Raw genomic sequence first — 25,027 nt, forward strand, 5'->3', positions numbered from 1 at the left:
AAACAGTGCAGCTGCACAAAAACAGCAGCATTGTCTTTCTCAGCAAAGCGATAATTACCAATCACAACAGTGAATACAATATGTTGACAATTTTACGAAAAGCACAGTGCAGCAGGCGAATCATGACGGTACGGTACGGTAAACGCCTGTTAATTGAGGTCGCGTGGGGTTCACGCGTCAGCGCGTCCTTCTGCATCTTCCTCCTTGACTTTACCTCACTTTGCTTCACCACTTGAGCACTACTTTGTCATATCACGCTTACAAAATGTCCAAGGACGAAGACCTGGCCGGCAAGCCTCCAGCCTCCATCAACCCCTACGAGGTCCTCGCAGTCGAAGAGAAGGCAACCGCAGACGAGATCAAAAGCGCATACAGGAAGAAGGCCCTGAAGCATCATCCAGGTACGACCTTATCACCAACAGGAATAATCACGTGCTAAATCCTCTAGACAAGGCGCCGCATGAGTCTAGAGACGAGGCAAAGCAGAAATTTCAGGAAATCGCATTCGCCTATGCCATTCTTTCCGATGAGCGCCGGCGCCGTCGATACGATCTTACAGGCAACACGTCTGAGACGCTAGATTTGGAAGACGATGACTTCAACTGGACAGAATTCTACCGGGAGCAGTTCTCGGGGGTGGTCGACACTTCGGCGATTGACAAGATCAAGAAGGAATACCAAAACTCCGACGAAGAGCGGGCCGATCTCCTCGCTGCCTTTGAGCAACACAAAGGTGATCTTGACCGTGTCTACGAAGTGGTTATGCTGAGCAATGTGCTGGATGACGATGAGCGGTTCCGGGCCATTATTGACAAAGCAATCGCCGAGGGAGAAGTCAAGGGCTGGCCTAAATATACCGAGGAACCGGAAAGTAAACGCCAGAAACGATTGAAGCATGCCAAACAGGAGGCTGCCGAAGCCGAGGAAGCGGCCAAAGAGTTGGAAGAAGAAAAGAGGTCCTCGTCCTCGGCCAAAGGGAAAGGCAGGAAGAAGAACAAAGCCACCAAGGAAGACGATAATGCATTGGCGGCTCTGATTCAACAGCGCCAGAAATCTCGAGCGGCCAATTTCTTCGATGATCTTGAAGCCAAGTACGCACCCAAGGGCAGGGGTACCAAGCGTTCTGCCGCGGATGAACCCTCGGAAGAGGCCTTTGCAGCTGTTGGCGCGCGCAAAAAACACAGCAAAGAGAAAGCCAAGCGGTCTAGAGCTTGAGGGGGCCAAGACTGCCCATGTGGAATCTGTTTACATTGCTGTTGTTGTTGTTTTCTTTTTGTTTTTCTTTTTCTCGTTCTTTCTTTGTCTTCCTCTTGCCACGAGTACGTACTAGGTACTTGGCACGCATTCATGTATAGCGAAGGAGTTTGGCGCGATGATTTGTCAACTTATGACTATGTATGTAATCATGACCTGGAAACGCGGTGTACGGCTTATGATCCTTGCTATAGGGTTGAGATAGCCAGGTAGCACAGAGAGATGCATTAGTCGAGACGGTCCTGGGCTTGAGCCACAGCTCACACTTTCCCACAAGATCGTCTTATTGGGTGGCTTGTGAGACGAATGCAGCACGTATCAACAGGTATAGCAATAAGGGATGAGAATGCCCAGCCCAGCCCAGCCCAAGCCTAAGCCTCGCCTACCCCGCGAGCCAAGAATGATGCTGGCGAATTCAACAATACTACTTAACCAGCAGGCAGACGCTCTACAGCATCCAATTCCCCCGGACCATAGCCAGTCCGAAACTAAGTTGCTTACAACAGGGCAGATAGTTGGTTAGGCTAGTGCTGGTCAGTCAGTCCTTGTTATTTGCCAGGATCCTCGCCGAGAAACGAAGAGCGATCCTCTTCTGACGCTTAGCTTTGGCCAGACCAGGCGTCTTAATTAAAAAGAAACAAATAGAAAGGCAAAAAAGAGTAGGTCTGCCGTTTGCGGTTAATCCGTCGACTACTGAGGTGAGGCATAAGAGCCGTCCGTCCCCCGCACCGCACCCCCGGATTTTCTTCCTAGCATGCTACACAAGCCACAGCCCACGATGTCTCTGGAACAGACGCTGGAAGACGAGCGACAAGAGCTGCTGCGCAACCTCGACGGGCTGAAGAGCTCCAAGGCCGACGGGCGCGGTAGGAAGAGCACTGGCAACAAGAGGGAAAAGACCAACCGGCGCGCCTCGGTGAGCAGCCCGCTGGCCAGCTCGTCGCCCTGGACCAACACGCTGTTCTCCGAATGGGACGACGGTCTCTACGAGGCCAGCGATGCAGAGCCCGAGCGGCGCGCATCGGACAGTGTGGCGGTGACGCAGCGCAGGAAGAAGGACGAAGTCGACATTGACGCGGGCTTTCTGTACGGCATGCAGCCGAGTTTCCGGCACAGTACGTTGAAGTTCTGTCGAGAACGTTTGAATGTTCTTGCTGCATGAATGAATGCCAGAATGCAGGGAAAATGGCTGATTGATTATTGATAATGATAGCACCGCCGCCGCGCTACTCTGCTAGGCCGCCCCAGTCCGTTCCCGACGTCGTCCAGCCTTCCCCGTCTCTCCCCGCCAGCAAACACCTACCGCCAACCACCAAAACCAGAATGGAGAAGTCAGCAGAGCGCACATCCGACCGCAACGGCCGTCTGCCCAAGGACAGGGTCGAGAGCGCCGACGAGAACTCGGACTACGTGGAAAGCAGCGACGAAGCGGACGACACTAGCTCTGAGGAAGACGTTCACGATATCCGGAAAGGCCCTGTCGCCCCGCGTGGCAGAAGCAAGGTCAAGGCAGAGCCCTCGCCGGGTGTGTCTCCCGCGCGCTCACCAGCGCCCCCTGGAGGTTGGAGCGGGAAAAGAGGCCCTGGTCCGCTGCCGCCGGGCAGTCCCAGGGTGGGCGGCGCACTGAGTCTGTTCAACGAGCTACAGGAAGAGCGTACGTTTCCCCACCCTTTCTGGCTACTCGCGCTTACTGACTGACTGCTCTCTCATCCACGCAGAGGAACTCAACGGTCCCCTCGTCACGCATCGCGGGGCCAATGGACGCAGGACGGTGCTGTCACCGGGACCCCGGAAGTCTGGCGTCCACCCAAACACCAGCTACGATCACAATGGATCCAGTGTGAATACCCCAGTCGGCTCAGACGATGAAAATGATCTCTACGACATCAAACAGGCGCAGAATCTCAGCATCCACATGTCCTCCGTTGACGCATCCATCCCCGACCGGGCGATCCGCACAATCATCCGCGGCGACTTCCCGCGTCTGCAACAAGAAGCTGAAGAAGGGCTCCGGCGGCAGCGGAAATACCTGGTTGCGACAGATCTCAGCGAAGAATCCGTATACGCACTGGAGTGGACCATCGGCACGATTCTCCGCGACGGAGATACGCTCTTTGCAATGTATGCGGTCGCCGACGAGAACGCTTCTGGAGTCGACCTCTCGAGCGGCGTGCAAATTGGCGACGGCGCAACAGTCATCAGGCATACGGCCGACGTAGTGGGCAAACAAACCGAGAAGACGGCGATGAAATACCAGGCGTCGTCGAGTTTGCTCCCAAACGCTCTGGCAGCGTATTTTGGCACGGACAGCAAGGTCAATTCGCGGAATAACTCGGTCGATGCGCGCGCCTTGTCACGCGCTGAACAAGAACGCTCGCGTGCTATACATGATATATCGAACACCTGCGTGCGTCTGCTGAGGAAGACCATGCTACAGGTCCGCGTGGCTGTTGAAGTTATTCATTGCAAGAGCCCCAAACACTTGCTCACCGAGGCTGTAATTTCTCTCCCTCCATCCCTCTCATTGTTCTTCGATCGACTTACTGACATGCTCCATAGATTGACGGACTCGAGCCTACCCTAGTTATTCTCGGTTCCAGAGGCCGAAGTGCTATAAAGGGGTAGGTGACTACAATCATCCCATCTAATTTAAAAACAGATCCTAACTAACCCTCATCACAGCGTACTCCTCGGTTCGTTCTCCAATTACCTCGTCACAAAATCCTCAGTACCCGTGATGGTGGCTCGCAAGAAGCTGAAAAAGCACGCCAAAAAGACACGCATCCGATTATCCAACAATCTTACCACCCCGAGAGGTCTGGCTGGAGCAAAAATTGATTAAACAAATAATTTTTTTTCCCTCTCTCTTCTCCGCTCATTATTCTGCAATAAATCGCGTTGCTACTGCTATATATCATTTCTCTGGGCGTTTTCGGAAGGATGATGGACTGATTTAGGTGAATCTCAATGTCAACCAATTGAGAAGGACTGGCGTTGGTGATTTCTTTTTTTTTTTTTCTTTTCTCCTTGTTTGTTACTGCTATTTGGTATGACATGACTTGATATGATATATGGGTGGGAGGCATTGGCGATGCATAGTGATTGATACGTTGAACTACTTAGCATTTCTTACGATAAACTTGAATAAATCAGCTGAAAATCGGTGCCTATGTATCGATATTAGACGAGGATATATGTATGCACCGTCAAGCTGACATTTATGATCACAAACAATCAGTTAATTGCATTCAAGTTTCTAGATAGCACATACAAATGCCTGCTTTCCAATACCCGAGAAAAGACATCACATCAATACTTGTCATAAACTATACATATCTCTCTAGATCGAGCTTCCTGACTTTTTACACAGACGGGGCGGGGGAAAGCTCATCTCTTCAAAATCTCAAATCCCAGCCAATCTCAGGACCCAATCGGGGAAGTTCTTCAGCCACGCTTTGCACGTCCTTGTCACCTCTACCGCTAAGATTGAGAACAATATTCTCGCCCTTTTTCATAGTCTTAGCGAGCTCAATAGCCCCAAAGACGGCATGAGACGACTCCAGAGCCGGGATAATACCCTCTAGTTGAGATAGCATACGGAAACCGCGGAAGGCTTCGGCGTCCGTGGCCGCGATGAATTTTGCGCGAGAGCTTTCCTTCCAATTGCTAAGCTCGGGGCCGACGGCAGGGTAGTCCAAACCAGCGGAGACGGAATGGGTGTCTTGGATTTGGCCGTGCTTGTCTTGCAGGACGTAGGTGCGTACGCCGTGCAGAACGCCCATGGAACCGCCGCTGAGTGTGGCGGCATGGCGACCGGTGTTGACTCCATCGCCGCCAGCCTCGACGCCGACGAGCTTGACGCTGGGGTCGTTGGAGAAAGGGTAGAACATGCCAACTGCATTGCTGCCTCCGCCAACGCAAGCGACAACTGCGTCGGGGAGCTTCCCAATGAGTTCCTTCATCTGCTCCTTGGTCTCGTCACCAATGACGGATTGGAAGGTCCGTACGATCGTTGGGAAAGGATGAGGACCAATCGCAGAACCAATGATATAATGTGTAGTGTCGAGGTCGACAACCCAGGCACGCATGGCCTCGTTGACTGCGTCTCGGAGGGTCTTTGTTCCAGCATCAACAGCGACAACCGATGCGCCCAAAAGTCGCATGCGGAAGACGTTTAGTGCTTGACGTCGCACATCCTCTGCACCCATGTAGACGACACATTGCAAGCCAAACTTGGCACAGACCGTGGCTGTGGCAACACCATGCTGACCAGCGCCAGTCTCGGCAATGATACGAGTCTTTCCGAGTCTACGTGCTAGAAGGACTTGGCCAAGAGCATTGTTGATCTTGTGACTTCCGGTATGATTCAAATCTTCTCTCTTCAACCATATATTTGCACCTCCAACATGATCCGTCAAGCGGTTGGCGAGATGTAGTCGGCTCGGCCGACCCATATAGGGGTAGTATGAACGAAACTCCTCCCAGAATTTAGGGTCATTCCTCGCTTCATTGAATCCCTTTTCTAGCTCCGCTAAGCAGTCCATAAGAGACTCCGGGACATACTGTCCACCAAACTGTCCAAAGCGAGAGGGCAGAGCAGCCGGATCAGCATCTGCTTTATTGAGATTTTCAATCTGGTCTACCAGATTTGGCTGTGCAGCGCCTGGTTCGCCTTCGGTGATAACAGCCGTTGGTTGAGCGCCGTCGTCTGCTTGAGGCTTCTTTTCCACAACCTCGAAGACTGTTTTCACACTGACAATTTGACCCTGGCTGTCGCGCTCCAGTTTGCGACCGGTGACGCTGGTAATATATTCTTCCACTTTTTGGGCCCTCTGGCCTTCGGGTGCTTGACCGAGGACACTGATGATTTGGCTTCCGATGACAACGCCCTCGGAAATGTCTTGGACGGCTAGGAAATGCTCGCGAGTACTCACACCGAAACCCAAGGCGGCGGGGACATTTCCTGAGTATTGATGGACTCTCTTGAGTAACTCTGGCAGGCCAGTGCTCAATGTGCCCGTGGCGCCAGTAACGCCCATTCTCGAAACAACGTAGATGAACGAGTCGGCAATCTGACAGAGGAGTTTCATGCGCGAATCAGAAGTCGCAGGAGCGATAAGAGGGACATATGACAATCTATACAAGACACTTGTCAGCATTCAATAATCCCCAAACAATACGAACACATTGGATTGACTATACGGCCAACGTACCCAGTGGAAGTGCACAGATTACGGAATCGCACAGCCTCCTCAGGAGGCAAATCCACCATAATGAAGCCATTGGCACCCGCTTCTTTGGTATCCTGGAGCATGCGTTCCTCTCCATATTGTAGCAACGGATTATAGTAGCCCATGAAAAGAACAGGAACCTTCAGGCCGCTCTTCCGCGCGGTGCGGACAATGTCCAAGACGATTGGAATCGTGACACCATTCAGCAGCGCCTGGTTATTGGCCTTTTGAATTGTTGGGCCGTCGGCAATTGGATCTGTGAATGGTAGACCAAGTTCGATAATATCTAGAGGGTGACAAAACGAGAAGTCCCCGGTTAGGTTTGAAACAAGTCGAGCAAAAAGAAGAAGGGCAATCGGTTGACCTACCAGCTCCTCCATTTTCAAGCCCCAACAGGACATCAACTGTCTCTTCAATCGTCGGATAGCCCGCGGTAACATATGTGACTAGAGCGGAGCGCTTTTCCTGCTTGCATTTCGCAAATGTCGCCTTGATAGCTTCCATCTTGAATAACCCCGCGCGTGGCGAAGGTTCGTACAAATTGGCACGAAATAAAAGGAAAAAGTTCGGAGTCGAAGAAATTAGACGGACAGGATGAGCCAGTCAATTGACGATTTGCTCTCCGAAAACACACAGCAGCAATTAATTGGGATGGGAAGAGCGAATGGTGGGAGTAAAATAGAGACGGCGACAAGTTCTCTGAGTCACTCCAAATTTCGACTCACCCACTTTACGCCCGTACCACACCCCGACCTCGGGGCGGCTACGATAAGGGCACGTGACTGCGATAAGACAACTTTGCGCGTTCCGAGGAATGCATGGATAGTTGGATATATAAACTGCTGCTGGATATATAGATAGATATTGTGGAAAACGTCTTAAACGACTTGAGCCAAATGTCCAATTGCCATCAAATCACCGGACATAGCCAGGATAATTAACACAAGTAAATACAGATTGACCAACAGAAATCGACACGGCCCAACATAGATTAGTCTGCCGTTCGTCGCATAAAATTCCCAATAAACTCCCCGCACTATGCATATCCCACAATACCAAAAAAATCTCGAATCCAGCATCAGCTGCCCGGAGGCTGCCTACAGCGAAAATCCAAGAGTCACACAAAAACACAAAACGCCTGGCCCATATGCAAGATGCAGAAGGAGTGGCTTCGATAGCACGTCCACGCTATGCTCTATAATACAAACACTGATAAGGAATGACCGCTGATGTACCCGATGTGTCTAAACAAGCATCACAAAAACAAAACCGGAAAAATGACAAACACGCTCAAAAAACATCGAATAACAAGGCACAGGAAGATTTACATCGGGGCATGCATTAGCATTATGAAGTCATGAAAGGAGTGGCATGATTCATGAACAAGAAAAAGCAACAAAAAGTGGAATAGGCAGATATAGTCGCCATATTCCGGGTATCACATGGTCAAGGAGAGTAATGAGTAAACGCCTTCGCTTCGGAATGGATCAAGGAATGACTGAAGTAAAATCGTAAGATCTCTTAAAACATAACACAATTAGCGTGTCGGGGGGTCAAGGAATGTCTTGAAAGGTGGACGTGAAGGTGGGAGATTGCAGGCCAGTGCAAGAGCAAAGCAAAGAACAATTCAGAAAGCAAGGGGCGAGAAAATGAAACTGTGGTAATCCAGCAATCACGCAAACGAGGAAACGCGTGCAAAAGAAGAATCAACAAGAGAGAGATGATTCTTAGGGCACTTTTTCAAGCCATGGTGTATGGGATATAATCATCATAGTCTTCCGGACGGGAGGAGACATTGAAGTCCCAGGATGGCTCATTTGAGAGCATCTGATCCGGTTGGAAAGTTGGCTGAAACCGGAAGGGATTGGCCATGGTTGTGTAACCGGGACTAGGCCCTGCGAGAGTTGTCGCGAATTCAGGGTCGAAGCCAGAATTAACTTGCACGAGAGACGGCGAGAGCGTGGCAGAGCCAAAGTTGACTGGATACACGCCGGAAGTTGCGGATTCCGCCACCGACTGCGGAGACGGGGCATGAGACTCAGTCCCAAGATCCGAGCTTATGGAATGGCTAGCACTCAATGAGCCTGGAAGCGCTCCGGCAGTAGACGAATAGCTTGCAGACTAGAAAACCAATTATTAGTCTCATAAAATGACTAGGCAGCCTCATGAACTATATACTCACATATTTACCAATGATCTTTTTCAACGCGAGAGAAAGGATCTTCCAGGGGAAAACTTTGACATCTTTCTCGATGTTGCGCGGCTTGGGTGCAGGAAAGCCCATGATAACCTTGAAAAAGTCTTCACTATCGGCCTTGGACTTGGAAACGGTGAGAGGTCGAAAGCCCTCAAGGTTGCGACGAATGCGGTTCTTCTCCTCGACGGTGAATCGAACGGCTACGAGGGACTCCAGGAGGTAGATGGTATCTACACTAGTCACGAAGCATTCGTCCTTCCCATCCCAAAAGATGCAGCTAATGCAGATGCTGTTCGGAGTGCGCTCCTCAGGAGAAATGGGCTTGAAGTCGGCAAGGATGGCACTGCCGTTCTGGGAACGCGTGAACTGAACAAGACGGCGCTTCGCAGCTTTTTCTTGGGGACTCCAACCGGTAGCCATTGAGTCAAGATCTCCGTTCAAGTTAAGCACTGCCTTGGTGGGATACATAGCGTATGGGTTGAAAGGCTGGGAAGGACTCAGACTTTGACTTTGCTGTAAAGTCGAAGTGCGAATCAAAGTTGGATTCTGGGGCTGAGAGGAGATTGTCATTGGGGTAGCCGCAGACGTGTTGCCAGAAGACAGATCGGTGACGGAAACCGAGGGGCTCCAAGTCGAGTTCATCGGAGAAGTTGGCTGAATAGGGGCCTGAAGAGCAGCTGAAGAGGCGGGAAAGGAGTCAAAGGTCAGACTAGGGGAGCTTTCAACAGCGTACGTTGCGGAAAACATGCTCGCAGTCACAGGAGTCTGTACGAACGGCGAGTAAGAAGCTGAACGCGCATGAGAATGATGACGACGATGATGGCCCATGACTGCTTTAGTCTCAAATTCGTGGGCTGAATGACGTTTTACCGGACGACCACTTGAACTTTCAGGAAAAGCAGAGAGACTTCTCTTCCTAGAGTCATCAATGGGAGCTTGCAAATACTGCTCATATGTAAACGTTCCGACATGAAATAGCAGGGGACCACCGGCAGCAGCAACATCAATGACTAGCTGCAAAATGACGTCGAAAGACGCCGCCATTGTCAAAGCAAAGTTCGGCGCATAGCACGAAAAAATATAGCTGAACGAGACACTGGGATTGTCGAGTACAGTGACATTGCACTCACATTGACGCGAACCGAAAGAAAGGAAGATGGCCTGAGCAGTAGTGTGCAAGTCAAAGGGTGAATCCACGCGTACGGAGACCTGACTGTTCTCAGCACCTCGCTGGGGCGCAAACGAAAGGATCTCAGGAGAAGAGTTGACTGGAGCATCCAAGCTGGGCGATTGAGCGTCGTCAAAAGACACAGACCCTGCATAGCCTTGGGAGGGAACATAGTGCAAGCTGTCAGAATCAGGGCTGCCAATGTCCTCCTGGGAGGTGGCATAGAACGCATTCATGTATGGAATTTGGCCATAGTTAGAAGCAAATGCGTTGTTTTCCTGTACAGAAGGTCCTTGATCATTGAAATCTGCAAGACACCATTAGCACATGGTAGGCTCAAGCGCCGCAAGCTATACAGAAAAGAGCAGATAAGTGTACAAATATGCAGTTATTGAAACCTACCATCTAGAGCATGTTGCGGTGTTTTGTGGAAGCTAGACATCGGCAGCGTCAAATCCGACTTTGCGAGAAGGCCGTCAGAATAAGCACCGGCAAAGCAAGAATCCTCTGGGTCCGAAAAGTCGGCAGACTCGTCAAATATCAGCGGAGTCTGAAAGTCGGAGTTGAGCTGTGAACGCGTTTGGCTCGAGTTAGCTAGTATAAAAAGGCGGTGATAAAGGAAGCCTCAACTCACCTGAAAACTGGGAACAGTTGACGGAGCCAGCTTGACTGTGTTGCAGCGCGTGCAACGAGGCCTTTTTCACTGGTTTTAAAAACGAACGCGAAGCGAGCGACAATATACGGTGTTTGGAGCGACTGTACGACGGAAAGCCACGAGAAGCGACTATCCCGAGATATTCAATATGAAACGAATGACAGAGACAAAAAGGAGTCTCTAAAAAGCGAGGGTTAACTTGAAGGTCAGGGACACATTCAAATTTCAGAGCGGTTGTGCGTAATCGGAAACCAGTAGGCTAGAAGCAGTCCTCTTCTTATCACTAGTATCAGTAGGATACGGATTGCATTGGGTGTCTTGATGGATCAATCTAATGAGCTCGTTAGCTTTCACTAATTTGGTGAAGAAGTAATTTCAAAGTTCGAATATTATACAGCTGCAGATTGGTGCGCCAAAATTTAGTAGTTGCGCAGATTACGCTGCCAACACCGCGACACAGGGCTTGTGGAGGGTTATGTAGGAGAGATAAACAAGGAGGCTGTTCTCATTGCCCAACAGCAAGGAGGGGAAGAGGAAGAATGGCTGGGTGAAGTGAAGCAAGGCAAGAGGTGACGTGGGGAGAGAGACCAACCCTTGATATGCGAAGGCTGACAGCTGGGAGGCGGTGCCGATGCTCGTGGGTTGTGGTCGTGCAAGAGCAGGAAGGGACTCCTGGAGATTGAATATCGCGAATGTAGAGTCGTTCCAAAGATATATATCTCGTTCTTTGAGATGATGTTCTTGGTGCTTCGTTTGTTTCGAGGGGAGCGGTATATTAATGATTATATGACCACCTGAAATATCAATGGATGATCCGTTGGAGTTTCTTTTTTTCCTTGACACAGCGTCACGTAGCGAATGTAGTGAATACTTTTGCAAAGCGAGCGTAAGAGCGAGCGTGGGGGAAGGCAGCAAAAGGGACAAAATTCTTCTTCTTTGCTATTCTCTTCACGTCATTTGGGGATGGATGGAGGGGGAGGAGAGAAGAAGGAACAGGCGGGCTGGGAAGGGAAGGCAAGGGCATATAAGGCCTTGCGGTCATCCCATCACAAATCGTAATAATACTGGCTAGTCAGATACAGTATACTAGTGTATTGTATCGTTCTGTATGGCGCGGCGGGCCGCCAAGTGGACTGGACAAGGATCTCCGTGCGTGCTGATTGGCGCGGAGACGACCCAGTGACTGTACGCCGGTATTGGTCGTATAAAATACTGTAATCTAACGCATTTATGAACACACAGGCTCGGAAGACGGAACGTTCTGTCTTGCAATGCCAGCTGAACCAGCGCTTGATGGTTTTTCTTCTGCTTTTCTTTTCTTTTGCTTTACTTCCTGCCACGAATGTGATTACGGGCCAAACGCAAAAATTAGTACCCGAAGCCAACATTCTCCGTATCGATCCACTCGTCGCATGGCCGAATTCCAAGGTGAGCCGCCTTTCAACAACATCACCCGTCACGACTAGGTATTCAGTCAAGTGACTATGCGAACGCTCCTTTAAGTAGCTTGCCCGGATGATTGTAGCCAGATTAATAGGAAGCTATATTAAACTATTAATTAATGCAAAAGAACTAACTACATCATCGTTACTTCGGTTTGAACTCTAGTGTCTGTAACAGCGCTAGTCTGGATAAGGTAAGCTTCCAGCACAGCCCTCACTTACACGGACCAACTGCCATCATCAGCATCAGCATCATCGTCACTATCACACCTCCGTGGTCAACCGTCAGTGGACACAGCACAGTACCATGGACACGCCTTGATCACCATCAGGAAACGAACTGGTCGACCAGTCCTGATACGGACTTGAGGGCCTCGCATGTTGACCTCTTAGCTTCCTACCAGATGAAACGGCCCTAGTCGTTAGGTAGCTTGATACCCCAAAAACGGCCTCCTATTTAGGCGATCACTGATCAATGAAAACAACATTGATTAATTGGCTGCTTGTTACCAGTCATTTAACAACGTGGTTGATCTCGTAACTACCAGACAGGTCTAACCTCGTCCAGAAGACTAAATACTAAATAATACGTAGCGTATTCTTCAGAGCTCAGCGATGCTGGTGTTCGATTGGACGTAACCAATATAGCTGTCACCGAACTACACAGCTACGATGGAGGGAATTTCTTCGCGCGTATTAATTGTACGGAGTATTTAATATTTTATAGTTTGGAGTGGTAACTTGGACCCGGGGTATCAATACGAAAATACGAATAATACGGCCAGCACACATAGATTCTAAACATAGTATACTGTACCAGCCATTCCCGGTTTGGCTAGTGGCGCAGGTCCCTGCAAGGGCTGAGAGCCTGAGCTTTTTGGTTTTTTCTGCCTCACCGCTCCACCGCACATATTCACTCTATTTTACTAGCCACTCAGCTCCTGGGGCGGGATCTCACGGAGTGTCAACTAACATATCCTATCTAAATCTGAATGGAGGGGAGAGGCAGATTAATGTCAACCTCCGGCCCCCGTGCGATGGTCACATAGTCTATCTTGCTAGTTCACGTTAGCTGTGATCATGGCATAACGATTTACTCCGTAGGTAACTGTTAACTAACTACTTTAGCCTGCAAACTAACTGCGACCTGCTACTAACTAAAGCCTAAAAGGATGCCGACCCAAGGCAAATGTCAATGTCGTTGCCATGTTCGCTCGCTAGTAGTTACTCGCATATGCAAATCGGCCAAAGGTCGGCACAATTTAGGGTTGGCAAATTACGGCCGAGTCGCTGGCTCCATAATATAACATAACTACTCCATACTACCACCAAGATCATAGACGAGATGAGATGCAAACCTTATGCTTAACCAAACAAACAACGCACAGCTCAGTCTGTACGGGTGACGGCATTTCCGATATGATCAATCGTTCGGAACTTTGGGAACCCTAGCTCAACGACCCAATACGCCAATAGAAAGAGGGTCCGTTGTTCACCTTACTGGCACGTCAAGAGTGGAATCCATGGGGGAAGAAAACTTGTATGGCTGCCCGTTGCAGCTGAGGTGGTGTCACATTTTTGTCAATGTTGTTGACACAGCAGCCATCATCAGGAGCAGTCGTGGTCAGCTCTAATTCATCAGCTGATGGTGTTCCGACCTGATCCGTGAACGAAAAGGGAGAGGTTCTACTGTATACAACGGTTTAAAGATAAAGAGGAGAGTATGTGTTCATAGCTACTATATATGGAACACTAGCACTACTTCGGAGTAGTCTATGCCTGAAATGGTCAAATTACGCCCAGGTCGTACCGGCCGTACTATATTACGATACGTACGGAGTACGGATGTCTTTTTTTTTTTCTTCCCTTCATGTTATTTTTAGCATCCACCCCACTTACACGGAGTATTCATTGGCTGATCTCGGACCATGCGAGGAACCACGGCGATTTAGCATTTTGCGGGTTTCCATCTTTAGGACTAGCGTACCTAGAACATTCAACGTCTCTAGCCCAATACGGACTAGTATTAACCTATTAGGTAACCACACATTTTAGTGGCCTACCAAGAAAGGTATAGGAAGGTAAAAAAACCCAGTCTATCACTTATCAAGGATCAGCGGATAACACTGACAGGTTAGCTCACATTGAAAGAAAACAACAAGCTACGCACCTCGTGTTTTCGATGCTACCCTGCTACTACCCTATGTTCGCCCTTACTCCTTTTTATCCTCTTTTCTCAATCCCATTTGGCATTCACGGAGTACCAGGTGCTGATTTGGCATGACGCCAGCAAATCATGAGATCTTGTCCATATGCACGTCGTCGTTACTATATTTAACGCATATCTACGTACACCGACCAATCGATTAGTGTTGTTTTCTTTTTTGATTTATTGACACGAAAATTTTGTGTGTGTGAGCTGATTGCGATAGCTTGTTTACCATGATAATGTTACATGTTTAGGTGGTAGAAGTGAACTTTGAAGCCTTTGGTCGACCTATCGATAATTCAGGTATACATGCATATATCTCTACAGGAGAAAAGTTATATCAAGCGAAGGATTTACGCGGTACCATTCAATCAATCACAAATACTGTATTTTTAACTAATGTTTATCTGTCATAAGCACCTAAAAACGCGAGCATTTCGCTTGTCCTCCCACTAAGTGATCTGTGGTATTTTTGAAGCTCGTTTTGGATCAGACCTTGGTGATCCGTTCCATGGAACACTGCACCCTTATTCCGGAGCCTCAATTTGACAATCTGATAATATCGCGACGGTATGCTCCATCGAGAAAGTGGTTCCCTTGGCAAGCGCTGGGCCGTAGAAAATCGTACTACGGATCAAGAATTTTTTTTTACGGCATTGAGTTTGACAATTATAACCGACTCTAGGGGTCGGTTAGTGTTTACACCTCGGATATCTACGGTAATTTGAAATCTTCAGAGCTCAGTCAGTGGAGTAATCAAAAAGACTTGAGAACGTTCATAGAGAGCATGATGTCATCTGGCCTGTTTAGGAAACTGGGCCGTTGTCAAGATTGCCTTTTTCAGTAATTCTTCTTCCTTGTCTCCAGCCGAGGTTTTGCCTTATGGGACACGGAGTAGTTTTATGGGTTGAGCAACGAGTGAAATATTTTGAAGAATATTGCTACAGTTTACTCTCTGCTCCACCCTCGCCAAACTCTATAACCAGCTTCCCAAACTGCTTGCCCGTCTTCATGTCGTCAAACAGCGCATCTATGCCGGTAATATCGTCAAGATTTGTGCGCAGAACTCTGGAAACAACAGGGTGGATTTGGTGCGACTTTACAAACTCCACCATATCCTTGAACTCCTTGCGCGAGCCCATCGTCGAACCTCGCACAGTAATGTTTTTCAGAAAGGCTTGTGCCACGAAATTCATCTTCGGCGCCACTGTCATTCCGTAGACGGCAATTACGCCACCGGCCTGAAGCAGAACAATAAAATTAGTCTAATGCCCGACTTTTACAAGGGGCGGAAGAATTCACCTTGAGCAGTTTGACCCCTTTTTCAATGATATTGCCACCCGCGCCGTCAACGATGGCATCAAACGCGCTCTTCCCCGGTGGAAGTTGAGAAAGAAGCTTCTTTTCCCAATCGTCCTCTTTATAATTGACTCCGTTCTTCGCGCCTAGTTCGAGGGCTTTGTCAATCTTTTCTTGACTCGAGCTCGTCACGTAGACAGATACCCCTCTTTCCACCGCGTACTGCAACGCCATAAGCGCCACACCACCACCAATACCCGTGATTAACACAGCCGCATTCTTGCTGCTATTCCTGTCTCCGGTATTCGTGATTAGTGCTCGCCAAGCGGTCAACCCGGTCAAGGGGAGTGCAGCTGCTTCAGCGTCTGACAGATGAGTCGGTGCCTCCTCCACCTCCGACTCATCCACCACAACATATTCCTGCAATGTACCTCTAGCATCAAACTTTGTGCCCCCCATAATCTTGTAGCCCGTAGGGTCCTCAGGCCCGTCCGGGTCGTCCTTCCACCCCGTTCCCGGGTTCAGAATCACTCGTTTGCCTTTCCATGACTGGTCTTTGACGCCTGGCCCAAGTTCGACGACGGTGCCGACGCCGTCTGCTAGGAGAGGCGTGTCGAATGATAGCCCCGGATAGAGGTGCTGCCGGAGGAAGAGATCGCGGTGGTTGAGAGCAGCCGCTGTCAGTTTTATGAGGAGTTCGCTGTCCTGGACTGTTGGCTGGCTGATTGTTTTGCGGATGATAGGATAGTATACTTGGCCCGGTTTTCCGGGCTTGCCGTCAATGGGCTTGAGAAAAATGGCATTTTGCATTGTGATATGATTATATGGGCATCTATTGGATTATAGATCAAGTTGAGATTATGGCGTAGGATGGATTATTTGGAGGTTGGAGATAAATAAAGTCCGCTGAGCCTCGGTTACTTACCCCTCATTGCGAAATACGCGTGCATTGAGCGTAGGTACAAGATCACTAATCTGCAGCATTCTATTGCTATTTTGTCTAAATAAGTTGTAGGTCGTTTTCGACATCTCTATAGAATTGTGATATATATATTGTCTTCGGTTAGAGCTTGCTTTCCCGTGAATCCGAAGCATTAACTACTTGTTGAAATGTCTTCGCCACATCATGCTCAGATAACCAGACTGTATCAGGCCGATTTCTCATTCTCGCAATCAATGCCGAATCCTCTTCCTCAGGCGATGAGGAAACCGGTGGCTTTCCATTGATTTGACCATGGACAATCGTCAACAGCTTGGTTGTATGTGGCCGCCGGGTTTGATCGTATAGTTCCAAAGCCCGTTTGATGGACACGGACGTAATAACAGGCGGTTTTTCCACAGAGAAGACATATTTGAGTGCGAGAGCCAGAGCAAAGGAATCGTCGAGCGCTAGGGAGCCTCCGGCTGTAAAAGCGCCACCATGAGTATGCGCAGCGTCTCCTACAAGGGTGACTCGTGGCGAAGGAACCCAAGTTGGAAGGGCGTCTCCAGCGTAATTTGGATAGAGACGCGAGTAGGGAGTCAATTCAGTCAGGGCTTTGACGGTGGGGTTCCAATCCTTAAGTTCACTTGTATTAGTTGGACGTAAGTCTACCGTCGAGGTGGTGGAGTTGTCAGTACCTTGTACTTTTCTCTTAAGAGCTGCACGTTGCCCAGCTGGTCCCAGGCGACCTCTTTTTCTAACTCCTCTAAACTGCGCCCATCCTCATAAGCGCCAACTGTGGTGAACTGTCCCTTGCCTATGAGCTTTATGTTAGTGTGATCCGAGAGACATAAAAGGGTAAAAGAAGGAAGAAATACCAAGTCTCGACGCAAAGAAATTATCCTTCGGTCCCCACTAGGAATATTGACAGTCAGATTAAGCCTAATTAGATAGATTAAATGCAATCAAGCATACTTACCCAATGTAAAGAATTCGCACCCAGGCCGGGGACTTTGCCTTCAATCAGAGACGCATCGAAAGTTGATCTTGCAAAAACCTTTCCGCTGAACCTGAGCTTGTATCCCGGGAAAAATGACTGTCTCGTCTTCTGTTATATACATATATATATCAGTATCGTTATCGTTAATCGCCAACGATCTGCAAGGCGGTTGTAGTATACGAACCGACTTGATGCCGTCAGCACCGATCAATAGGTCGCCGTGAGCTTCAGTTCCATCTTCAAAATGGAGGACTACTTCGTCGTCGGAGGCAACTGCGCGTGCAAGCTTTTTGCCAAGATGAATTGATTCTCGTGGCACATGCTCCAACAAAGCAGCATGCAAGTGACCGCGGTGAAAACGAGTAGTGTGGTGACGAGGATCCGGCACGTTGACGTGGGTATCTACCGAGACAACCTGGTTTGTCTTCCAGTGACTTGGAGTGTAATCAGCGAGCGTCCTCCTGTATACCTAGGTGCCAGAATATGCATGTTCGTACCGGAAAATCTGTGGTATCCCACTGGGGCCCCTGTAGCCAACCTCGTCTGTGAGCGCATTGTGCACACCGAGCTTTTCCAGAGTGCGCATGCCCTAGAAGGTTATTGCCAACCCGGTCAACTCTGATAGCACTTCAATGGGGAACACCGGAGAGCATACATTGGGGCTTAGTGCAATGCTGGCTCCTATTTCAGTCAATTCCGGAGCCTGCTCGTAAAGCTGGATGTCGAGATGTGGGATATCTGAAATGCGAGCGAGTGCTATTGCTGTTGCCAGACCCGCGATGCCAGCCCCCGCAATCAGGACTCGGAACTTGGGATGAAATTCACCCATTATCACTAGGAAAAGTAAGTAAATTATTCAAGGCCTGACCAGGACATCATTGTGCGATATTCCATAAGCGAGTATATAAAGCTATTCTAGTAGTGTTGTTGAAGAATGGAAGCGGCTTTTAAGCTTAGGCTAGCAAAGCACGTCAGCAGCGCGATACTGATGCAACTCCACGATAACGCATCCCCCGCCAGGCTTTGTACTCCAGTCTGGATATCGTCTTCCGGGTGCCAAGGAGGCCAATGCAGCTTACCTAGGTGCATACACGTTGTGATTGAGCAGCGCTGGGAAGGCGATAGACTCTGGCATAATGGCGAAACAAGAGACAGCCCGAGAATATAAAATATGAGCCTTCCTAGGTACATGCTTCACTTGGGTAGCTACCAAAGCACATAGAAGTCATGACCAAAACTCACAAGAGCCCCGTTCAAGCGACTGCTCAGCAGCTTGAAGACGATAGCACTCTTACCAATGTGCCCAAATTGTCCGATCGCTATGCTGACGAGAGCTATAAGCTCTTCCAGAAGCTTCAGGTAGCAGACCCGACTCCAGAAGAGGCCAGGAAAATTCGAAACAAATGCCTGCGCAGGATTCTGCCGTTCCTTTGTATCGGATACCATCTGATGTATATCGACAAGCAGACGGTGTGTTTGAAGTCTAAACAAAATGCTGTTGTTATAGGTATATCTGCCAGCTAACGATTGTGCAGTTGGGAAACTCAGCAATTCTCGGAATCATGTCCGACGCTCACCTGAATTCCAACCAATATAACTGGCTATCTTCCATCTTCTATTTTGGCTACCTACTCGCAGAGTGGCCGCAGAACTGGGCTTTGCAGCGGTTTCCAGTGGCCAAGTGGTTGGCAGGTAACTTGATAATCTGGTGAGCTCTCCTGACCTCCGTCATATTTCTTCCTGAACAATCATGCCAACTCATAAAAGGGGCGGTATCACCCTTTTGCATATCCCGTGCAATAGTTTCGCTTCCCTTTTTGTGGTTCGCTTCTTACTGGGACTGTCGGAAGCCTGCATCGTACCGGCCTTTCTTCTCACCATGTCGATGTTTTTCACATATCAGGAGCAAGCTGTGATGATGCCGATAATGTGGTCAATCGGTAATGCAAGTCCCATAACATCGGGCTTGTTGTCCTATGGAGTGCTTTTCATCAATACCAAAGGCTTCGCTCCCTGGAAGTGGTTCATGGGTTCGTTTTCAAAGTCAAATGCTTTGTTGCCTATATTTCTTTGCTAAAACTAGGCTGCCAGTTATTACCGGCGGTATCACCGTTTTATTCGGCGTCATTGTTTATCTCCTATTTCCAGATAGTCCCTTGAACGCCCGATTCTTGACATCTGAGGAGCGAGCGCAGGCTATTCTGCGGATTAAGGAGAACCATTCCGGCATCGAGCAGAAAACGTTTAAGAAATACCAGTAAGTAAACTTAGAATTTCTTCTGATTGCATTCGACAGACAACCGTACTGAGAAGGGTAGGTTTCTCGAGGGGATCAAAGATCCCAAAACGTGGCTCTTCTTCTTACACGCTTGGTCTCAAGAGATGGCCAATGGACTTACAAATCAGTACTCGCTAATTATCAACTCATTTGGATTTTCCATCTTGCAAACAACTCTGCTGGGTACCGTTACAGGAGCGGTTTCGTTTGTCTCGCTTTTAACTGCTGCAATTGTGTTGCATTTGACGAGAGTAAGATACTCTACTAAACCTAAGAATAGATTCGTAGTACTAACGAATCAAGAACTGTCGAGCCTGGATATCGCTAGCTTCGTATATCCCCGGGGCACTGTCTAGTATACTTTTATTAAGTGAGTTGACTATCCCTCTAGCCGATACGTTTCAATGTTAAACGTTCCGTCACAGGCCTCCCGTGGTCAAATCGCTGGGGACTTATTACTGGCATATGGATCCGGTCTACCACCGGAATTGCTTATGCTGTAGTCATGATCTGGGCTGCAAATACGTCCGCTGGTCATACAAAGAAGACTACTGTCATCGCCCTCTACCACATTGGATATGGGCTAGGCAATATTATCTCTCCCCAGCTCTTTCGGCCACAATGGAAAGTACGTGTCCCTGATTATCACGGTACTTTTCAGATGCTCACCTAGGCACAATGCTATACAGCCACGATACAGGCCAACGTGGATCATTTTGCTCGTCGTAAGTTAGACACGTATTCGCTGGCATTCATTGCTCTTACTCATTGCTTCTCAGGTTGCGGCTATTTTGCCGTCTATCTGTATATTGACTCTGCGAATTCTACTTGTCAAAGAAAATAAACGCCGTGATAGACTCCAGGAGCTTGATCAAGTGCGCGATGATGGCGTTGTTGAAACAGTCGACGACAATGGCACGACAGTCACCCATGTTGTTGACAATAACCAACTGGATTTGACGGATAGGGAGAACTTGACCTTGTAAGGGTTTATCTGTTCTTGAACTTCCGAAATACTTCAAATGGTTTCGTGTCACTAATTACGAATATTTTACAGTCGATATGTGCTTTAATTTGGCGGTGAGATGAGATGAGATTTCGATGCTGTGAAGTAATAGTATTGCAAACACTGGTTTCGTTTTGACTATTTAGCTGTAGATTCGCATGGCATGTTGATCAAATGCCACATACAAGAGAGGTGATCAGGATCCAGATCCTAATGTTTTCCGGATTTGGCTTTTTTTTTTGAAGTCCACGGAGCTATTACCCCAGCTGTATTCATTCGCATCATGAACTTTTTCTAAAAGCCAAAGATGAATTGAAGGTACATACGGTTGCGATTTATGGATGACTTCAGATGTCAATCTCGGATTGAATCAACAATAAGAAACGTTGACATAGATTTATGAGAGGCTTTTCGATACACTTTGCAATGACAATCCTCGGGCTCCAATCCAAACTGACTTAGAGATCCAAAGAGTAAATTCACGAGCTGATAGATCAGTTTATGGATGATGTAGTTTTTTCTCCTCTGTTAGGTCAAGATACCTAGGTACCTAATACTTTCATTGACATAAAAGCTATACTGTGTCAAGGTTGTCTAACACCCACTTTATTTCGTCAACAATCACATCTGGCTCAGTCAACTGAATATTGTGTCCGCTCTTATAGGTCGTGATCCACCTAGATCTGCTAGATAGCGACAACATTCCTTTCTGCCATTTCTCATCCAATGTGTCATATGTTTTGAGAAATTCGCGGAACATTTTTCTCTCTTCTTCAGTCCCATTGCCAGCTTCACTCCCCGCTACGAATAGTTTCTCGAAGTCCTTGTATGTCTGCCCCTTTAGAACACTTACGGGACTTTCTCCAAGTAGAGGAGGGGTCGCGTGGAGCTGTTTCTTCGATGCGAGTACCGGCCCACTTCCTAGATACTCTTCAGACTCCATAGCCGCAATCCGAGAATGTCTCTCGCTCTTCTCCTCGATGAGATAAGTCTGCCATTCATCTGGCAGCAGCTTATGGGTTTTGGTTAATCCCACCACGTCGATTATATCAAGACCCTGGAGGACAGTGTCAATATACGGAGCTGGCCCGGGACCTTCAATCGTATTGAGTTCTTGATTCGCGTCCACAAACACCATCCCGCAGATTCCGTCGGCACCCGAGCCACGGAGATGTAGGAACTCTCTGCCTATAATACCGCCGTATGAGTGGCAAACCAGTACAAATGGACCGGAAATGTCAGCAGCGCGAATAAGACTGTCGAGTTCCATCGCTATGCTAACGGCAGTTACAGGGCTAGTCGCATCGGAGCTCAGTCCATAGCCAGAGCGCTCGTAGAGAAGAACACGAGCAAACGGTGTAGCCAAGCGCTGCACAGCGGCCCATTCGGTTGCACTGGCACCAAGACCCGGTATGATTATCACTAGTGGTTGGTTTGGTTGTCGGACAGGGCCGGATACGGTTGTATAGAGATCATGGTGTGGGTGAAGGGAAATGAGACCGGATTTCGACAATTCTTGTTCCCAGGGGTTTGAAAAGGACATGATATGATAACGGAACACCTGCAATTTTGGTTGTTATGAGTCAAAATGATGATGGCGATTGATGATGAAGGTGATAAAATGTCTGCCTAGGTTGATTTCTAGCCAATTTTAATACGCTAAAGCCCTCTCCATAGTGGCATAGATACGACTGCAATGCCGCAATCCATGTGGAGAAACCTTTCCACGATAAGTAGGTAGTATCGTTGAAGAGTTTCGGCTAGGATTTTAATTTTCTCCGTTTAGTTATTGTATAATATCGATTTTTCATTGATTTTCTTCGCGTCTTTCTTGTTTGGTGACTCCTGCGTCGAGGCTAAATGCCGAAGTACATCGATCGCATTTTGGTTTTAGGGCTTGAGCACCAACGTGATCATCCGAGGGCCACATAATATGCGTATATATTGGGGCAATTTATTCGTATTCTTGAGGAAATAATTTTGATTAATAAAAAAAGCTAGCTCACATGGCAAATATCAAGGAACTGAAAACAATTGAAGACATTGAAGGAATTCAGGCAGTGGACAACTCCAAGCTACTATGACATCTATTCAAGGCTTCTTCTCATGACCATTCAGTAAATGTAACTAGTCCTTTAGGCAATACGCTGACATCAAATCGAGGCTTATGCTATTATGTCTGTCGTAGCCAGGACGTTGGGTGTAGGCAGTAACGTTGAATAACAATGCTTGACAAAAAAGCTGTTGACTCAATAAGTGATGATACAACTGTTTTGCAGAATCTAGTACAATAGCGATGATTATTCAAGCCCCTATAATTGCCTAGCATATGTTTAATGGAGTTATTTCACAATATCAAAACTTTCATTATTCTCTGCCTTTGTGTCTTCTACAATGAATAGATCTCTTTTGAATATAACCTACTGTGGAAGATACCTCAGCAGGACAACAATAGCTCTTGAGGAAGAATGCCCAAGGCTTCATCGAAATATTCTCAAATATAAATACTGCAGACCTCTTCCAGCAAATTGCTTCATCTTGACTAACCATCATCCTCGGCAACTATCAAATTAAAAAGAGCCAATCTTTCTCATCTACCATTAGCTCGCAGAGGGAATTGACACAGAATCTTCAGAATTTCGAAGATCATCGAAATGGCAGTCCCGACTCCGAACGCTCCAGGAGTTACGGTACTTATTCCATCTCCCTTAGTTATGACTATGCTAATAATAATCAGTACCTAAACGTTCCGGCGATCCAATTTGAGATCGATAAATTGACATCAACAAGCTCATCAGATGTACGGCCTGTGGAACTCCATACTGAACTGGATGTTCCCACCAACATCCAACTATGTTACAAGACCCCAAGACATGCACCGTTTTTTTGGAGGCCAAAAGGGGTTCTCAGATTTCCACACATCTGAAATAATCCCTGCTAGCCGGCGGAAGTTCTTCCTCATCACACAGTGCAAGGCCGTTGCAAGCGAGAGTCAAGAGCATGAATGGCAAAATGCATCGAATCAGCTGAGGGACTACCTCAGTTCAGTACACGGCACACGCCCTACAAACCAAAGGTCTCCAGTTTACGGTATAGCTGCTTTGGGGAGGCGTGTGAGGTTTTTTAGATACGACGATCCAAATCAGAATGTTGTAGATTGGCGGCCGAGTAAACGGAATAACCCCATCAAGAAAAAATACTATGACATACGCGCTGAAGCTGGAGATGTCCAAGGTGCTCTCAATTGGATTTTGACACACCATTAGGTTGAAGTTTTTGGAAGAGTTGAAAGGAGATGGAAACCTTGACAGCCAGAGGAAGTTTTATTGCATGTTGCTCTCGACATAACCTAGGATCGTGGTGAAAGCAAAATATCTATTTTTGGGGAGCACCCAAAGTTTATTTCATTTCCTATGGGGAGAAAAAGACGAAGAGAAAAATAGGTAGCTTTGAATATTACGGTTTCCTGAAAACATAGAAATCAGTTGATCCTAAACCTACAACGCCAAGTTGGATGTAGGAATGAACGACTCAACATGACATCAAGTATCTTCATTTCACAAGTAAAATTCATGCCTTCGATTATTCCTTTCTAATATTAGTTACAGCGTCACTAGAAACCGAGCTCGAATAGCTAGTACCAAAAGTGATGAACAGAGTATACCCTCTCTATCCTGGCTATCAAAGCCAGCCATCATATTGCTGTATAGCGTGTGGTGGGATCATACTGTATACTTACAGACATGATAACATACTAAAGGAGCGTGAGGAGTGGAAGAAACTCAGAAACCCCAAGATAAAGTATGAAACGAATGGGATGATGGTGAAGGCGGAAGATATCGAAAACATCTATTTCTACAGAAAGCCGTGGTTGTGGACAAATTTTTACAGAGCAAGTAAGTAAATCTGCTTCTCCAGAACACGCTTAAGGGATTTTCAGTACGCATGCTGAGTCATAAACGAAACAAGTCATCCACAGGCGGGGTATCGAGTATTTTGGTATATCAGGGATTGGCTAAGGTTTCGATGAATGGATGAGCGAAGCAGTCCCTCAAGTCCCCATTGATTACCAGAAAGCTCGCATCTGCAGTCCATATATGGATGGTCCTGTGCGCTTAGCTTGTACTCGATGAGGGATGGAAGCAAATAGGCTACAGTATCCACGCCCATTGCTGGTTACTAGCGGATCGTATTATTGGAATTGAATGGATAAAAACCAACCTCGAAATATTTATCCAGGCAGTGGAACTATTCTGGAAGCAACATACTGAGTTTTGGAACCTGATGCCACGCGACAAATTTGAGCGCTATACCACACCGGCGGTAGACGATTCAGAAAGTGAAGCGGAGATAGAAGAACCCTAGA

General features: G+C 47.8%; 8 protein-coding genes across 8 annotated transcripts; 4 read left to right on the forward strand and 4 right to left on the reverse strand.

Annotated features, from left to right (window-relative positions):
- Nucleotides 1–265: 265 nt before the first annotated feature.
- UA08_03213 (hypothetical protein) lies at nt 266–1,215 on the forward strand (the record flags this gene model as incomplete). The annotated part of the gene is made up of 2 exons (XM_020265489.1): nt 266–401; nt 449–1,215. 2 exons carry the CDS (start codon nt 266–268, stop codon nt 1,213–1,215), a joined length of 903 nt encoding a protein of 300 aa, XP_020121420.1.
- An 817-nt stretch (nt 1,216–2,032) lies between these two features.
- UA08_03214 (hypothetical protein) lies at nt 2,033–4,096 on the forward strand (the record flags this gene model as incomplete). The annotated part of the gene is made up of 5 exons (XM_020265490.1): nt 2,033–2,369; nt 2,468–2,908; nt 2,973–3,751; nt 3,814–3,875; nt 3,937–4,096. The coding sequence occupies 5 exons, from the start codon at nt 2,033–2,035 to the stop codon at nt 4,094–4,096; spliced, it is 1,779 nt and encodes a 592-aa protein (XP_020121421.1).
- A 553-nt stretch (nt 4,097–4,649) lies between these two features.
- Nucleotides 4,650–6,989, reverse strand: UA08_03215 (Tryptophan synthase; the record flags this gene model as incomplete). Its single annotated transcript, XM_020265491.1, has 3 exons — nt 4,650–6,390; nt 6,468–6,741; nt 6,854–6,989. The coding sequence occupies 3 exons, from the start codon at nt 6,987–6,989 to the stop codon at nt 4,650–4,652; spliced, it is 2,151 nt and encodes a 716-aa protein (XP_020121418.1).
- A 1,236-nt stretch (nt 6,990–8,225) lies between these two features.
- UA08_03216 (hypothetical protein) lies at nt 8,226–10,292 on the reverse strand (the record flags this gene model as incomplete). Its single annotated transcript, XM_020265492.1, has 3 exons — nt 8,226–8,606; nt 8,668–10,157; nt 10,253–10,292. The coding sequence occupies 3 exons, from the start codon at nt 10,290–10,292 to the stop codon at nt 8,226–8,228; spliced, it is 1,911 nt and encodes a 636-aa protein (XP_020121419.1).
- Nucleotides 10,293–15,097: 4,805 nt separating this feature from the next.
- Nucleotides 15,098–18,206, reverse strand: UA08_03217 (hypothetical protein; the record flags this gene model as incomplete). The annotated part of the gene is made up of 10 exons (XM_020265493.1): nt 15,098–15,397; nt 15,459–16,287; nt 16,381–16,430; nt 16,558–17,013; nt 17,076–17,194; nt 17,256–17,292; nt 17,357–17,485; nt 17,562–17,838; nt 17,875–17,966; nt 18,033–18,206. 10 exons carry the CDS (start codon nt 18,204–18,206, stop codon nt 15,098–15,100), a joined length of 2,463 nt encoding a protein of 820 aa, XP_020121416.1.
- A 398-nt stretch (nt 18,207–18,604) lies between these two features.
- Nucleotides 18,605–20,728, forward strand: UA08_03218 (hypothetical protein; the record flags this gene model as incomplete). Its single annotated transcript, XM_020265494.1, has 10 exons — nt 18,605–18,847; nt 18,913–19,085; nt 19,145–19,407; nt 19,469–19,634; nt 19,696–19,906; nt 19,959–20,025; nt 20,081–20,283; nt 20,345–20,380; nt 20,435–20,637; nt 20,713–20,728. 10 exons carry the CDS (start codon nt 18,605–18,607, stop codon nt 20,726–20,728), a joined length of 1,581 nt encoding a protein of 526 aa, XP_020121417.1.
- Nucleotides 20,729–21,235: 507 nt separating this feature from the next.
- On the reverse strand, nt 21,236–22,204 carry UA08_03219 (hypothetical protein; the record flags this gene model as incomplete). The annotated part of the gene is made up of 1 exon (XM_020265495.1): nt 21,236–22,204. The coding sequence occupies one exon, from the start codon at nt 22,202–22,204 to the stop codon at nt 21,236–21,238; it is 969 nt and encodes a 322-aa protein (XP_020121020.1).
- A 1,111-nt stretch (nt 22,205–23,315) lies between these two features.
- On the forward strand, nt 23,316–23,927 carry UA08_03220 (hypothetical protein; the record flags this gene model as incomplete). Its single annotated transcript, XM_020265496.1, has 2 exons — nt 23,316–23,351; nt 23,460–23,927. The coding sequence occupies 2 exons, from the start codon at nt 23,316–23,318 to the stop codon at nt 23,925–23,927; spliced, it is 504 nt and encodes a 167-aa protein (XP_020121019.1).
- Between the last annotated feature and the right edge of the window lie 1,100 nt (nt 23,928–25,027).

The sequence above is a fragment of the Talaromyces atroroseus genome, assembly GCF_001907595.1.
Source record: "Talaromyces atroroseus strain IBT 11181 chromosome Unknown scaffold_3, whole genome shotgun sequence".
Taxonomy (NCBI): Eukaryota; Fungi; Ascomycota; class Eurotiomycetes; order Eurotiales; family Trichocomaceae; genus Talaromyces; species Talaromyces atroroseus.